General features: G+C 40.3%; 1 protein-coding gene across 2 annotated transcripts in view; it reads right to left on the bottom strand.

Moving 5' to 3' along the window:
- The window catches only part of LOC124777981 (nuclear pore complex protein Nup85), a 135201-nt gene that overhangs the window by 22449 nt on the left and 95232 nt on the right, over positions 1-17520 (bottom strand). For both annotated transcript variants that reach the window (XM_047253548.1, XM_047253549.1), the window contains exons 9-11: positions 14078-14295; positions 10869-11087; positions 5269-5368 (exon numbers count right to left, since the gene is read on the bottom strand). In XM_047253548.1, coding sequence (XP_047109504.1) covers positions 5269-5368; positions 10869-11087; positions 14078-14295 — 537 coding nt within the window. The remainder of the gene's footprint in view (positions 1-5268; positions 5369-10868; positions 11088-14077; positions 14296-17520) is intronic.

Here is a 17520-nt window from a genome sequence, read left to right as displayed (position 1 = left end):
TGGAATCATGAAAGGGAATTTGGGGGGGGGGGGGGGTAAGGGGGGTAAGTAACTGCCTATCTAGCCAAACAGTCAGCCAGTTCTTTCCCTCAGATGCCCCATGCCTCCTCAGATGCCCTCATGCCTTGGGACTCAAGAGGCAGACAATAGAGCAGGCAGCACAGCCAAGGGCAGAGAGGTCATCACGGATAGCAATGATCAAAGGGTGACGAGAGTAGCATTGGTCTATTGCCCGTAGCTGCTCATTGCGCCGGTACATATTAAAACACCATGGAGGGAGGCCTGAGTAAGAAAATGGAGGGCCCAGTTAGTGGCTTGCAGCTCTGCTGCGAACACATTACATGACCCCGGCAGTAAATGGTGTTCCATCCCAATAGGAGGCGTAAAAGCATGTCCCATCTTATCTATTGTTTTAGAACCATCAGTGTAGTAGATGGCGGCACCCTGGAATTCTTCAAGGATGGAACATAAAAGTTGCCGGAATATCACAGGGGCAACAGAGACCTTATGAACTGGAACAGGTTGGTGCTAATTCGTGGTCAAGGCACCATCTGAGGGAGAGATAATACATGGGCATCTTCCAGTGAGTGGATATGGAGACCCGACAGAAGGAAGTGAGACGCATTCCAACCGGCAATCCCACCAGATGGCGAGTATCATGAGGGAGACATCCCTCATTTGCAAAGATGATGGGGTACAAGGGATTGTCAGGGAATCTTAGAATGGTGATTGCGTAAGAAACCAGGAGTTGGCTCAATCGTATTTGTAGAGGGGGAATCCCCACTCCTGCAAGGAGACTGTTGACAGGACTGGTGCGAAAGCACCAATAGCCAGACTCATCCCATAATGACAAACCAAGTTAAGTAGTTTCAGAGTGCAAGGAGCTGCTGAGCCATAAACCTGACAACCGTAATCTAGTCTGGGCAAAACCACAGCATGATAAATTTGGAGAAGATTAGTATGGTCTGTAGCTCAAGATATGTGGGCCAGGAGGTAGAGAGCACTGAACTTCCACATCCAGTAGTTTTCAGATGATGATTATGGGGCAGCCACGTCATCTTTTACTAAAATACAGCCCAAGAAACAATATTGTGCTGCATCATCTAGCTGCTGGTTGCCTAAATAAAGTTCTGGATTGGGATGTACTGTGGGTTGACAGCAAAAATGTATAACCCACATTTTTGAGGAAGAAAACTGGAAGACATGGGAGAGGGGCCATGCAGAGGCCCACTGGATGGCACCCCATAGCTGGCATTCAGCAGATGCTACTGACTGGGTGCTGCACCAGATGTAAAAATCGTCGACATGCAACGCTGGGGTAATCAGTGCCCAACAGAGGTTACAAGTCCATTGATGGTGATGAGGAAGAGTGTGACACTTAACACAGAATCCTGTGTGGTACTGTACTCCTGGATCTAGGGATGCTGAATGAAATACCAACTCGAGCCCCGAGGAGCTGGTGGGATAAAAACTCATGGATAAAAATCTAAAGGGGGCCGTGAAAGCCCCCATCAAAGATGGTAACTAACACGTGATGATGTCAAGCCATATCGTATGCCTTATGTAGGTCAAAGAAGAGCGTGACAAGGAGCCGGCAGTTAGTACAGGCCTGTAGGATTGCTATTTCCAATGTGAGTAAATGGGCAGTTGGAGAGTGTCCTTCCCAGAAGCTACACTGATGTGGGGACAAAAGGCCCTTAGATTAGAGTACCCAACATAACTGGACCCTAAACACCCTCTTGAGCAGTTTACAAAGTACGTTGGTAAGGCTAATCGGGAAGTAGCTGTTGAGAGATGTTGGGTTCTTACCAGGCTTGAGGGTGGGGATAACTATGCTGTCTCGCCATTGTGGGGGGAAGGCACCCATGAGCCACGTGTAGTTGAAGACCCTGAGTAGATGTTGCTTCTGGGTAATGTCCAAGTGTTGGATCATCTGGTTGTGGATGGGATCTGGGCCTGAGGATGTGTCATGTGAAGAGGTAAGAGCCTGCAAGAATTCCCATTCAATGAAGGGTTCAATATAGGATTCAGCTTGGTGGGGGGTTCAAACAGAGGAGTGTTTCTTCATCTCGTCATTTCTGCTGGAGAAAAGTACCAGGATAAAATGAGGGGGAGGGGGAGGGGGGGGGAGGGTCCTGCATGGCCCCCATCACTGATGGTTGCTTAAGGCGGAGGGCACTTCTTCGGCCAGGTAAGGGGCATGGCACCCTGAGGGGAGGGCGTGGGATCCACAGGGGACGGGGGAGAGGGAGTGGAGCTGGGGTAAGAAAGAGGTACGAGAGGGAAAGTATGTAACAGAAGCAGAAGTAAAAGAAATCGAAGTCGTTCATATTTTTGGTGAGCCTCAGCAATCCAGGGACTTGCACTCCTCAATCTTCTTTTTCTCTTGCAAGCTGGACAGTCTGGCGAGTATGGAGAGTGGCGGTCACAACAGCTTACACACACAGATGGCGGACCGCTGTACATTGGGGAGACATATGCCCAAAATGCAAGCACCAAAAGCACCTCTCACGTGGCGGAACATATGGCTTCATATCATATTGGTAACACATGACTGACCTTCTCTGGGAGGGTATATCCCTTGAAAGCCTGAATGAAGGTGCTGGTACTGACACAGCTGTCTATATGACCCTTCTGCATATGTCAAACAAAGTAAATGGTGTGTCATTTCAGATGACGTCCCAATGAAAAAAATCACCCTTGGACCATATTCAGTGGCTGATAAGGGGTAGCAGGACATTGTCAAGACTATCGCAAGTATGAAGAGCTGCAGGTTGAGCAGCAGAAGCAGCTTTAATCAACAGGGAGCCGACCTCATCTTACCGAGAGACCCAACTTTTCCAAACTTGTCCTTGATATTCTCCACAAAAAATAATGGCTTTGTGGCGGTGACTATGTTCTCATCTGTCCTAGTACAGACCAGGTAGTGGGTAAAGTATTTCATCTCAAGATGGAGAGCCTGGCCCTCCTCCCAGGGTGTAGCCAAGGAAGGGACGGCTGCAGGGTCATACGAAGCAGCATACAATGAGAATTGAGAATGGCGAGATTTTTGGAGCTTGATATGCCAACCATCCACCCTGATACCACCCACTCCAGTCAGGGGCACTACACAGTCACAGCAAGGGCTACTTGGCACAGCAGCCGTTGCCGGGCGTTCTGATGCTCCAGGATGACAAGCAACCACTCCCTGGCATACATGGGGAGGCAACTGCTCAGGTATCAATAGTGTGAACTCTGTGTTGTCAGGGGGCTACACAAGGTGGGTACATAACAGTCCCACCACAGGGACTGGCTACACGTGCTCATGACACAGCAGTGTGGAGGGGGGCTACGCTGGGGATGGAAGAGGTGAAGAAAGGGGGGCAGAGGAATACATGCCGTAGACACTAGGGAGGGAGTTCTTCCCCAGATAGCTAACACTAAATACAGATAATTTAGAAGTGGAGGTCAAATCCCAAGGGGGGACCAAAATGCAATAAAAGGATGAAAGAACAGCCAAGAGGAACAAAATTGCAAGGAATACTGGGAACCATGTGGATAGCCAGGTTGACATAAATCAGAAAACCGAGAGAGGGACAGGAGAGGGCAGCAGAGAAGGAGCGAGGATGCGGAGGGATGGGCATAGTGAAGGAAATGCAGCCAGGGAAGGAAGAATGGGTTGCAATAGCTCGGGATCCTTTGTATGCCACGCACAAACTCATGAAAGAACTGCGAGGCTCCTGGGGACAAATTAATTGTCATGGTAGGATTAAGTGTCTGTTGAAATATTCTTTCCGTGGATCTAAAACACACTGACTACAGTATTTGATAGAATGTCTCAATAATGGATCCACCATGTTCGCAATGAATACGAAAGGCAATACAACTGCTGTCTTTGGTAATGGAGAGACTGGCACCACTTTCACTTTCCTTCCCCTATCACCCAACATAGATTATGATGAATTTCCCATGAGGATTTGCCATTACTTTTAGTACTATTGAATGAAAATGTTTACGACTAAAACATTGTACCAGAATTTTCTGGGCATTTTAGACAATTTTGTTATCTGTCAACACCACAGACTGCTTTTGAAAAGTTATGTATGTTATATAAATCATTTACAAAATTTCGAAAATGATCTTCTAGAAAATGATCTTCAGAAGGTACTTTCAAGCGGAGTGGTTGCAGGTAAGCCCACAACACTTTCGTAGTTGACTCTAGAATTCTTAAAATGGTTGTGGATCCCACTTCTGGTTTCTAGGAACCTATATAAAATTTTTGTTTCACCATTCACAGTTGACTCTTAAAAAAAATCACATTATTGCAATATTTTATCATGCTCGGTGAGGAAGTTATGCACAGTAACAATACGGCAACCTACTCTCCTCTTTGTGTGCTATCAATTGCCAAAATCTTGTTTCAATATCTTACACCGTTTGGGATACATGGGGGTTATGAATATTTCACTTTCACTTTATCCTCTGGGCACGAGAGCAGAACACAGTACACTATATGCAATCCATTTTCCCCAGAATGGAGCGAGTTACAGATCCCACCCCCAGTTTAAAAAATAGTTCAATAAATTAACCACATTTAGTACACAGAAACGTATGACCTAATATGTATCAAATACAAAGGCATAGCTACCTCTAGTTTTCATTGTCTATTCATTTTTCTTGCAGTAGTTTAATTAATTTTGCAGCATCACAATAATCCTGACGAATTAAGAAATAACAATCATTTCCTCATGAAGTTGACAAATAAATCATGAAAATCAATTTTTTTTACTGAGTAGTTTCTCTAAAATAGTTTGAGAAAGATTTTAGATTGGCTGGCTTGTGCATTTGCTGTCCAACCAGTGAAGCAAGCCTGGTAGTTGCTACACTGCTCCATGTTCCCACTATACCTGGGCATGAAGCATTGCTGTGGCAACTGCCCGATGCACAGCTACTCTGTTGCACTGCTCCACTATAATTCAGGACTTATACATGTCACCTTCACCTTCTTATCCCTCAAATATGCACACGCGTGCGCGTGTGCAGCCCCCCCCCCCCCTCCCCCACACAAACACATACAAAGGAAAAAAGAAAAGAAAGAAACCTCTGCAGCTACAGCAACATCACCTGATGATGAGTGCTTCAGCCAACTATTTATGGAATTATGGCAAGTGAGATAAAGGTAAGTAGTGTAATTGTATAGTGGAAATTGGGATAGGGAGGGGTGGGGGTAGATCAGTCATTAGTAAAGTGTTTTATACTTGTGCAGACACCAAGAGCAAAAATACTTACTATTTTGGAGCAAGCTTTGATATCATAATAGAAACCAAGAGTGTTGCAGCCTCTCTGAAGTCGCCTGCTCGGTACAGCTGATGAAATTCGCAGTACTTGCCTGTTGGAAAAAAAAAAAAAAAAAAAAAAAAACATTTTTTGTACAATACTTGTGAACAAGCTGCACTTTATGAAACAGGTTTCCAAAAGCAGCACACAAGTACTACTACTACTACTACTACTACTACTACCACCACCACCACCACCACCACCACCACCACCACCAAGCTTCCTTCATCTTGGTTGCCTAAAGCCTAAGAGCATTTGCTGGGCTGCTGCATCAGGCACAGCAGTACACATATGGGTTGAAGGCACATAACACACTGAGTTATCTTGACTGTCACTGGGCACTGTGAGAGCAAAATATTGTGCTGGTTACATAACCAGTCTAATTGGTAATTGACATTTTTTACTTTATTTTAATTTTCTGTTTTAATATTCTCCTTTAATGTTAAAGTACAATTCATTGTGGCCTAGGTGCCAAGTAGGATTGTCACTCTAACAATGGTTGTTTCTTCTCACTATGCACCTCTGTGGGTAGCCAGTGGGGAGCATGGGAGAGAAATCATGCATTAACTACTACTGGCTGCTGCCTGGAGTGTCAGAGCCAGGCTAAAGATGCTCTCTGGCACCAGCTTCTGACCAGCAATTATGTGAATTATCACCTACACGTTGTTCCTCGGACTACGTTCTGACATCAAAATTATCATCATCTCATGACTGTCACGATCAGCCAAGGGCCTCAAAGATTAATCTGGGGCACACCCTTAAATATCCCATCACTGGAAAAAAATCCCAGTACTGACATGCCCACTATCTAGACCAGGCCCCCTCTACATCTGTGCAGCATCATATTACTGTACTTCACTGATATCTGCCAGTATGTTTAAATAAAAACTTATATTACTGGAGGTTCTCAGTCCCCTTATTCCCTCTCCTGCCACCCAGTCAAAATAGAGTTCAATAATATTCTTGAAAAACCAACTCTACAAGCACGATTAAATTCTACGATATTAGACCTGAATACAGCACAAGCTGCTTGGTCTATATATGTCCTTGATTAAGGTCATTTGCAACAGTTGGTTTTACATAAAACATGACAAAGATTTCAGATGTGTTTTATTGCAAATGACAACAGCAGCAGAATCCTATTGTATTGGCACATGAAGCTCTTTTAATCCCCAATATGAGATTGCCCATGAAAAGGATGAAATGCACATGACAATAAACATACTATATTAAAGCAACTGGCTGTTCAAAAGTATCTCCTGAGTGTCCTTAGGAGTTTCTTAATGAATTCACAGTGTTTGATGTAGATTTTTATGTCACCTTGAGAGCACTGGTACTTGTTCCAACCGGCAAAGCCTGCCTCAAAGTATCCCACATGTAAGCAAGTCCAAATGGGCTCCTTTACCTGTCCACAGCCGGCCGGTGTGGCCGCGTGGTTCTAAGTGCGTCAGTTTGGAACCGCGTGACCGCTACGGTCGCAGGTTCGAATCCTACCTCGGGCATGGATGTGTGTGATGTCCTTAGTTTAGTTAGGTTTAAGTAGTTCTAAGTTCTAGGGGACTGATGACCTCAGATGTTAAGTCCCATAGTGCTCTGAGCCACTAACCTGTCCACAGACACAGGGGGATGAATGTGGTATTCTACTGGATACCAGGAAAATAAGGCTGCAAATAAAGCTGCTCAAGAATGTTGCTAGAGCCACAACATAACACAATTTGCTGTGTGTCTACATGCAGTCACATCATTGTTGAGGCATCAGACCATGAGTCAACAGAAGAGAGAATGGCTTGGGTTGAGGGAAAACACCCTTCTGTTAAGCCGGTAATACAGTAGTGGCATTTCTTTATTTCCTCTCCTGTCTCACCAGTCAAGAATTAATTTTAGCGCACCTCTAAGTAAGTCATCCTACTACGACAATTGTTCTTGTGCCAACTAGACCCATGAGTTTGTGATGCTTGAGGAGTATTGATTTTTATGTAACGTTTTAACAGGATGTGGTATCAAGACAAAACGGTAGATATCAGTTTATCAGCTAATCTGACCAAAAGACAGATGCAATGTGCATTCAGTACCATTATATCTACCTTCTAACGCATGCTGTAAAATAGAAATTTTACTGAGTTTAGGTTGGTTGGCTCATTCCTACAATTTGATACTTTACCACTTTTGAAAAGCTAGATTCTTTCCTACTACACGCAACAGCCACTAAATGTGACAATGCTGTACTGCAACACAAAAACATAGATCCCATTCTTTGCTGGTGGAACAGACGGGTATCAAGCATTATAGTGATGGTTGCACACTCATACATTGACCATGTTCAACCAGTCTCACACATACTGCAGCTTCTATATCAAAAAAGGCTTTTTAGGAATAAATTTTTGTATGGGTACTGAAAAACCTGAGATTGTTCAATCCAGTTCGTTTATTTAAAATGTATTTGGAAAAAATATTTTGTGGAAAAGTATTTCAAATAGTTCTAACAGCTTGCATTCTTCCCCTCAATTTCTGTGTGAAATACAGTGAATGTTTTGGATGTAATTTAGTACATGTTCATTCTGGTACATATGATTATCACATGCTGGTAACGGCACCCTTCAGCATCTATGCTGATGCTTCCTTCCTTAGGCGCACTTTGATTAACACCTGTCCTTTGACTAAACCCTAAATTTTCTGGTCTCTTGACAGTGTGTGGTGTGAGACTATGTGAGGCACCTATCTGGAATCTGCTGGTAGTGTGTGGTGTGAGACTATGTGGGGCAACTATCTGGAATCTGCTGGTACATTGTTCTACACCTCATCTGAGTCTGGATTCATTTTGCCCATTCTTTCTGGGCATTACAATTTTCACTAATTTCAATGTATATACTTCTTTACAAGATTTTTTTTGTGCAATTTGTGACAAAATTACAGTTGAAAATACCTACTGCTATCACAATTGCTTTATGAGACTACTTCATGAAGCCAAATAAGTATAAGGAGAACAAAGCACATATCATTCACAGAACTTTAAAATTAACTTCTGTTTGCTAATCCCATGAAAATGGCTAGTTTTGGTCTTACCTAAAACAAGTGAACAGATCAAAGTCATCTACAAAGTAGTCATCACAATGGCACCAACACAGAACGATGAAGAGAAGGCCAGTCTAGCGAATTTTGTCTTCCGATTGCCACACAGAGAAATATTTTACTTGAGATCAACTGAACTGTCACATGAGTGCTGAACTGACATATTGACAAATGAATATAAAATTAACTAAAAATGCCAATTCCACAATGAGTCAAACAACATATTAGCTCAGAACTGGGATCTTTGCCTTTTGCGGGCAAGTACTCTACTGATCGAGCTATCCAAGCTTGACTCATTGTCTGGCCTCACAGCTGTATTTCCACCAATATCTCCTCTCCTACCTCCCCAACTTCAGTGAAGTTCTCCTGCACGTCTTGAGGGACTAACATTCATTCTGGACATATTCCCCCAGGCTATGGCTAAGCCGTGTCTCTACAATATACTTTCTTACAGGGGTGCTAGGCCCACAAGGTATGCAGCAAAATTTATGTGAAGTTGGAAGATTGGATGTGAGATACCGGTGGAAGTAAAGCAGTGGGTGTGGGTTGTGAGTCATACTTGGATAACTCAATCCCTAGAGCACTTACCTGCGAAAGACAATGATCGATCTCTGGGTCCAGTCCCTGTCCAGCTTACAGTTTTAACCTGACACCGAAAACACACACCCAGACATTTGAGGACATGTCCAATCTTACTGACAGGTCTTCCTGGGCTGCATCCATGAATGGAACAGAAAAGGAAAGAAATATTAATGGCACATTAAATGTATTCTGACACACAGCACGAGTAGCTTAAGAAGTATATAGATGCAAATGTATGCAAGAACTAAAGCACAGCTATAAAACCAAGATAAGTAATCATAATACTGGCCCACTAAAATTAATTGAACAAGCATTTACTGAAGAAAGAAAGTGATAATTTTTTGTTGTAAGGAACAAACAGAAAGTTCTGTTGTGAGATGCAACCGGAGTTTACGCTGAGCCTTCAAGGCTCCAGCTGATAGTAATATTTTAGATTAGGTTTGATAACACACAAAATAATCGTTGTCAGAAAGCATGTATACGTGATTCTGTGAATATTTTAGTTTGAATTAAACATACTCAGTAAGAGGACTAATGACCTATTGGCTCTGTTAATGATCTGCAGAGTATCAGTAGGATCTTGTGTTTGTTCATTGATGAGTGGTGCTGAATCAAAATATCATCAGCACTTCCTTGTCCACATAAGGGAAACAAACATCTTGTGGTTAGCATTGACACAGCGAATGAGGGTAGCTTAACAACAAGCCGGAGACCTAAATTCAGTCTGCAGAGTGGTTACATTACCATTTTCAGGCATGCGCGCACAAATACGGGTATATATGAACAAATATTACAAACAGCAGTATTTCTGTTACGTGAACCAATTTGCCCTCAAACACCATTTGTTAATCAGTTTAATCAGCAGGGAACATCATTTTGTATACAAATTTTTTATACAACTAAAACACTGCAGACAAGTCACTGTTAACCATAAAATTAATGACCTTTAATCCCAATTGATAGTCTGAAAAACTAAATGTGGATTGCATGATATCAGTGATTAAACAGTTCAGTAATTTTTTCAATACTCTGATTAGTTACGAAAATTATGTAGGCTCTTCTCTTACTGACCATGGAATTTGGCTGTTTTTACAAAATCGGTTTTTTCTACAGTGTGTGTGTGTGTGTGTGTGTGTGTGTGTGTGGGCACGCACGCACGCACGCACTCTGTAGAAAAAACCGATTTTGTAAAAACAGCCAAATTCCATGGTCAGTAAGCTGGCTGGATAACTAGACCTGACATGAAAAATATTTTTGACTGGTAACAGTACAAAGATGCTCAAATTTTTCAAATTTAAAATGGTAAAATAAAAGTGTGAAATTTAAGTGATGAACCCAGTTATGAAACTAGTGATATGGAAAGTAGTATTGTAGTACATGTGCGCACACACACACTGTAGAAAAAACCGATTTTGTAAAAACAGCCAAATTCCATGGTCAGTAAGAGAAGAGCCTACATAATTTTCATAACTTATCGGAGTATTGAAAAAATTACTGAACTGTTTAATCACTGATATCATGCAATCCACATTTAGTTTTTCAGACTATCAATTGGGATTAAAGGTCATTAATTTTATGGTTAACAGTAACTTGTCTGCAGTGTTTTAGTTGTATAAAAAATTTGTATACAAAATGATGTTCCCTGCTGATTAAACTGATTAACAAATGGTGTTTGAGGGCAAATTGGTTCACGTAACAGAAATACTGCTGTTTGTAATATTTGTTCATATATACCCGTATTTGTAGTTTTCTTTGAAGGTCCATGAGACGTTACTGTTGGGTGACACTTTACAGTCAACTAGAATAAAAATTATTTGCTGGTGATTTGACTGTTACTTCAACAACCAATTACTGAATAAGCAACTGAACTTTATGTTATATAATACACACACTTTACTGACCAAGGAATGTTAGACGGTCACTTAGTAGCATGCTTGATCCCAGATTTTCAAGTATGTCAATAGATGAAAATGATCCCTTTGCACAATATTCTTGTAGGTACTGATCAGCAAGATATGATGCCATTTTAGAATCTTGTGACCGCAGAGCCCATGTCAATGCTGCTCCCCATCTTCCCAATCTTAACCACCAACGCACCATCACTCTGCTAACAGATGACACTGAAAAAAAAAAAAAAAAGTATTTGAATCTGTTATACTCTTTACACTCTGTAGTTATTATACAAATTATTTCTGTGGAGTTTTGAGAAGGAAAATACTCACAAATATTATCCAGCAGGCAATATATTAGAATGGGAAAAAACGTGTTCCTAACCACACGATACTTATTAACCGTTTAAGCATATAATCCATAAAACATTAATAAGCCATTTTATTTATTATAAAAGCCTTTAATTTGGATAGTCTTACATAAATGTGACACAATTAACAAATAGGTACATCAGTTCCTACTTTTTAACACAAAGATCCAAAATGATGAGTTGCTTTAATTTTTTGGCGATTTTTTTTTTTCTTCAATATTGTTTTCCAGATCATATACACAATGACACAATGGAAAGCTTTCACATATACATCACAAATATATTTTCCTATTGTCTTCACTTCTGCATTTACATCTGCAATAGGAAGAATCTCACCATCATCCTCAGCAGCACTTCTTGCACTGTTACAGTTTTCCTGGGTATGAATGTCAATCACATCTTCAAAGATGTGCTTTCAATAGTGACAACGTTGTCACCAATATTTGGCACTGGAGTTTGTTGGCAATTATTTTACTTTTTTAAAACACTGCATTTTTATTTGCCAAACACAAACTATTTAATTTTTCAAAGCTATAAGCATATACGTCTAGCACTACTTAAAATGCACTTTGCCATTTCCCCCATGACAATTTGTGCCTTTAAAGGCAAGTGTTTTGTACGTAAGTATGCTGAACCAAGATACTAGCTTCATTTATGTTGAAAATGTTCTTCGATTTATATTAATGTAGAAGGTCTTGTCATCTACCCTCTCTGGCATTCACCAATGGTTTTCATGCCTACATTGCCTTCTTCACGACATACAATTTTGTACATCACAATATACTACTTCTTCAATCTTTTGATCCATCCGTCAGATGCAAAGTATTCCTCAATACCAAGCATATTTGCCAACTGCAGTGCCTTTTCATACATCATCATGACATTAATGGGGGTGTTGGAAACCTGCTGTCTAAAACCAGTTTTTTGCAATTTTTCCTAGCACTGCATGTTTTGAATTTGGTCCACTGTTATTTGGATTTTCCAAAATACAGTCTGTTTTTGACGGTGTTCAGCATAGACACATGTTTCCTTAAAATCTGTGTTAAAGCAATGCGTGTTCCTCTATGAACTTAATGTCTTGAGAATTTTACATCCTCTTCCAATGAAAAGATGTTCTCTCTCTTTTTGTGATATTTTCCATCTTTAAATGGGGACAGAAACCACCAAACTTCTACTAGAAAGAAAAAGCTAACAACATAAAACACTTCAATCTCTAAAGCAATGCTAGATGAACGTTACAATGAACACACAACAAATGGTGGTTGACAGGAGTAGCTGTGTCAACTGAAATCTACTTGCCTTGATCTGTAGCTACATCCACTGTAGTCAGTCTTCGCCAGCAGATGACACTGTGTTCAGTGCATATATGATATATGAGTGCCTCTCCCCCCCCCCCCCCCCCCTCAAACCTATACAATATACTCATCCATCCTTACACAACCCCTGCTCCCAACCCCCTTACCTCATGGCTCATACCCTGTAATAGACCTAGATGCAAGACCTGTCCCATACATCCTCCTACCACCACCTACTCCAGTCCGGTCACGAAAATCACCTATCCCATCAAAGGCAGGGCTACCTGTGAAACCAGTCATGTGATTTACAAGCTAAGCTGCAACCACTGAGCTGCATTCTACGTAGACATGACAACCAACAAGCTGTCTGTCTGCATGAATGGCCACTGACAAACTGTGGCCAAGAAACAAGTGGACCACCCTGTTTCTGAACACGCTGCCAAACATGACATCACTCATCTCAATAACTGCTTCACAGCCTATGCCATATGGACCCTTCCCAACAACATCAGCTTTTCTGATTTGGGCAGATGGGAACTTTCCCTGCAATACATCCTATGTTCCCGTAACCCTCCTAGCCTCAACCTTCGTTAGTCACTGTCCTCACCCATATAGCCCCCTCCTGTTTCCATTCCAGCACTAGACAGCCGTCATTTCACCGCCACACCCAGTCTTTTAATTTCTCTCCTTTCCGCTACTTACCCCTTCCCCCCTCTGCACCTTCTCTTCTGCCCTCCGTCTAAAGTACAACACGTCACTGTCCACCACTCCCACCATACTACCCCTCCCCCTCTCCGCACCAGCCTCCTCCTTACCCCCACCCAGTCGCCACTCCCATCATGCGCTGGTGCTGTTGCTCACAGTGTAGTTTCAGCTCTCTGAGACTGCAGACGTACGTATGTGCGCGCGTGTGTGTGTGTGTGTGTGCGCGCGCGCGTACTGCTGACAAAGGTCTTAATTGTGTGAATCTTTTTATTGTGCCTATCACGACTCAGCATCTCTGCTATATGGTGAGTAGCAACTTTTCTTCTGCAATTGAAAAGTACCTTTGATTCATTGTTTAAATTTTCAAAGAAGAGAGCTATTAATGAATGCTGACATGCGCCAATACTTTTTTGTTGCCACACACTGTATACAATTGTGCACAGTGAAACCTATTAATGGTAAAAGCTGGCTGGATAACTAGACCTGACATGAAAAATATTTTTGAATGGTAACAGTACACAGATGCTCAAATTTTTCAAATTTAAAATGGTAAAATAAAAGTGTGAAATTTAAGTGATGAACCCAGTTATGAATCTAGTGATATGGAAAGTAGTATTGTAGTACATGTAGGATTTTGTAAGGGTATGTGTCTCAGAGGACAGTAAAACATTCACTACAGTTTAATTTGGCACAGATCTTAAGTTTAACGGAGGATCAAAGAACTGGATGTGAATCACTTGGTCAAATTAGTTGAAATAGTGAGGATGTACACACACAAAAGAATCCAGTGAGATAACTACAATAACCAATTCTGCATATTTTTTCAGATTTTCTAATATGGAATACAAACCTATTTTAAAGAGCCCTCGTTTCCTTGCAACCTGGACAACAAGAAGAGCTTTGGATTCATTGGCAATTGGAACGTGTGACAGCAAAAGTTCCAGGTAGTGACGTCCATATGTTTTACAGTGGTCTAAGTAACTAACCCCAACCTGCCACAGTGACTGATGGCTCATTAATAATGCACCATACTCTAGCAGTAGCTGTTCGTGTAGGCTGCTTGGTATTCTGTGGACACACAATATGTAAGAATGACATAAGAGCATGAGCAATACCTTTACATAATATAATATAATCCATAGCAACACTATAAACAATACCCTTCAGTTTTTTGTATAATTTGGATTGAGAGACTTGAGGTCTTAGGAGTTAGGTATGAATCTTTGCAGTCACACATTAAAATGCACGATCAAAATTTTAACTCAAGCCTTGTGCATTCCAGGACAACCTCTGCTGCTATGCCATCTTACACAATCTCAGGTACAACAATATTTATTCACTATACATATGGCAAATTCTCACTATTGTTCTAAATTCACATTATGAATTAACTCAGAATTCTCAGCAAGCACCAACTGAAGAACGAAAATTCAAGATATACTTTTAACTGTCCTCACAAACTTCATTCTTTCAGAATAATAAGTGTGTGTATTTTACTCATATCTTTTGATGTACACTAATAAAATTTAAATAGGCTCATATTTTACGCTTAGCATCATTAGTTGATGCAAAATGCTTAGTTACTAAAGAGAAAGTTAAATGTTCTAGTGTTAAGCTTAAACTAATTACAGAATTAATGTTTTTGTTCATGGACATCTAACTAGGGGATCTTGTGGCATGGCCCGGAATAGCTTCCTCCAATTTTCTTCATACTTATATGTTTTGAAGGTCAGTGCCTGGACATCAATTTCCTATAGCAGTATGATACAATTCTCAAGAAACCATTTGAAGATTAGAAGAGTCCAAAGTGCTGGTAAGTACATTTTTAATCTGTTAACAAATTTATTAGGAGCTCAGTAGGAAGTGTACTCAGATTGAGTGCACAAAGTCACTGGTCTGAATTTCACTAATAGATTACTTTATACTGTTTTTGGATTCTATATGTATTTAAAAATGGAAATATTAATTTACAAGCATGGCATCAGTTTAATAAAATAAATCCTTTAATTATTAATTTGCATGAAAATGTGAGAGTTCACAAAAAATTAAAATTTGGCACAAAAATTTGACACTTCAAATAGAAAAATCAAATACTTTTTTCATTCAACCTAATTAAAAAAAGAAAGGCTTTACTCATATCGGTACCGAATTTTAATTTATTTTCACATAACCAATAATTAAATATAAGATATTATTTTTATTACAATATTATGATTCAACATTTGTTAACTAACATTTTCATTTGTGAATAAAACTGCAACTTAAAAAGGTATGCTACTAAACAAGACTCGAATTAGTGATTGCAATTCAAGTACATCACATGCTTAGCTAAAGAAATTCATTAATTAATCACAAATGTTTTGTACTCAATAATGGTCAGAAATCTTATCTTCAAAGGATAACTGTTAAATATGTAAGTAGGAAGGAGTCGGAAATCAGATGCTTACTCTTTAAACTGCAGAAGGAAAGATATTAACATCAAGGGCTGGAAAACATGTAAACCAGCAGCATATTCTCTTATTATTAATTGTTTGTACAAACAAACACCTAAAATTATTTTTTAATTTTCTTTGGAAATTGTGGCATTGTCCACCACTGCCTAATGGGGCTTCTTGAATTCCTGTCATGAGCAAGAATCAGTATTATGTGAGAAGTTTTAGGTGCAGTTCCTACTGATGTGATGCAGTATGTGATACAACACACTGCAATTAATGTTGTGCGACACAATACTTATCTGTGTGACACGTGTTTTCCCACTAGGGCAGGCAACAAGACAGCATGAATCATGTTTCTGCCTCAGTTGCAATCATGAACTCTTCTGAAGATGAAATTATTGTGGCTTATCATTTTAAGCTCAGAAAAAAGAAGAAGAAAAGGAAGTACTGGGTGCAGATTACAACACTTTAAATTTCAAACAGTTTGGCTATGATTTTTGGTGAGCTCTCAACATGAACACAAATTTCATTAACTTAGCGAATGAGTCCACACAGTTCCCGCTTTTTGGAGCAACTAGTATCTGCTACTCTATCAAAGCAGGACACACAACGAAGCAAGACACAAGTTTTGAACTTGCTATTTCTCCTGCTGAGAAGCTACTCATTACAGTAAGGTAAGTTGGTCCAAGTGCTTCAGTGATGTTAAAAACACCACTTTGAAAGCTTTATTTTTAGGAAGACCTCCTAGTGCGATGCTTTATATAACATAGAAAATTGCTACTCACCATATGGCAGTGATGCTAAGTCGCAGATAGACACAACAAAAAGACTGTCACAAATAAGCTTTGATCCCACAAGGCCTGTGTGTGTGTGTGTGTGTGTGTGTGTGTGTGTGTGTGTGTGCGCGCGTACGCGTGTAATAATAGTAGTAGTAGTAGTAGTAGTAGCAGTAGTAGCAGCAGCAGCAGCAGTCTACTTTTGACAAAGGCCTTGTTGGCCAAAAGCTTATTTGTAATAGCCTTTTTGTGGAGTCTATGTGAATCAGCATTTCCACTATATGGTGAGTAGCAACTTCCCTTTTCATAATACTGTTGTATTCCATCCTCAATTTTCCATTGTTTGATTTTACTAAATGTGGTATGTATATAAATAATGGTTACAATTTAATAAAACTAGGATAGTATTTCTACGACTATTCAGTTTTGGAAAGAGGTATATGATTCAGTTAGAAGAAATGTTGCGAGATTTGAAGTGAGATCAGTCACCATCGATGATGTAGCAGAGTATGGTAAACTCTGGACAGGAGCCGGTCTTCCCAGATTGAAAGCAAATGTGCAAGTGGACATTTCAACTTGTATCAGCAGCTTACAAACATGAAAAACAAGAGGTAGCTTCACATAACAAGCAGCAATAGCTTCACATGTGACTTGTCACTGCCAAACACATCTTGAACAACTTCCAATGTATATCACCTACTTACTCGCGACTGGAAGGAGGTATGGCTATCCTCCTGGTGTTAAAAACAGTTTCGATATGTTAGCTACATTTCGTATGTAGCAATCTATGACTGAAAAAGCATAAACTGGTCAGCAACTACATTTTCCATTGAAAACTTTTCAAAATATGTACAGTGGTTTTTTTATTAACTTGAAAGTATCACTGTAACTATGGGTAAATTGCAAAAAAGAGAACCAGTTAACTGTTAAGCTATGATATGAGACTTACCATTGTCATCCCAATGTAAACCAGTTAAGCCCTTCAACTGTTGTTCTATGCGCATTGCAAATCATATTGCCTTAGTGGGAACTGTGCCTTATGAGCTTGCAGGCACAGTCAATAAAACTTAATCGGAATAAAT

Source organism: Schistocerca piceifrons, chromosome 2, assembly GCF_021461385.2.
Source record: "Schistocerca piceifrons isolate TAMUIC-IGC-003096 chromosome 2, iqSchPice1.1, whole genome shotgun sequence".
NCBI classification, from domain to species: domain Eukaryota; kingdom Metazoa; phylum Arthropoda; class Insecta; order Orthoptera; family Acrididae; genus Schistocerca; species Schistocerca piceifrons.
This window is presented reverse-complemented; position numbering and strand designations above follow the sequence as displayed.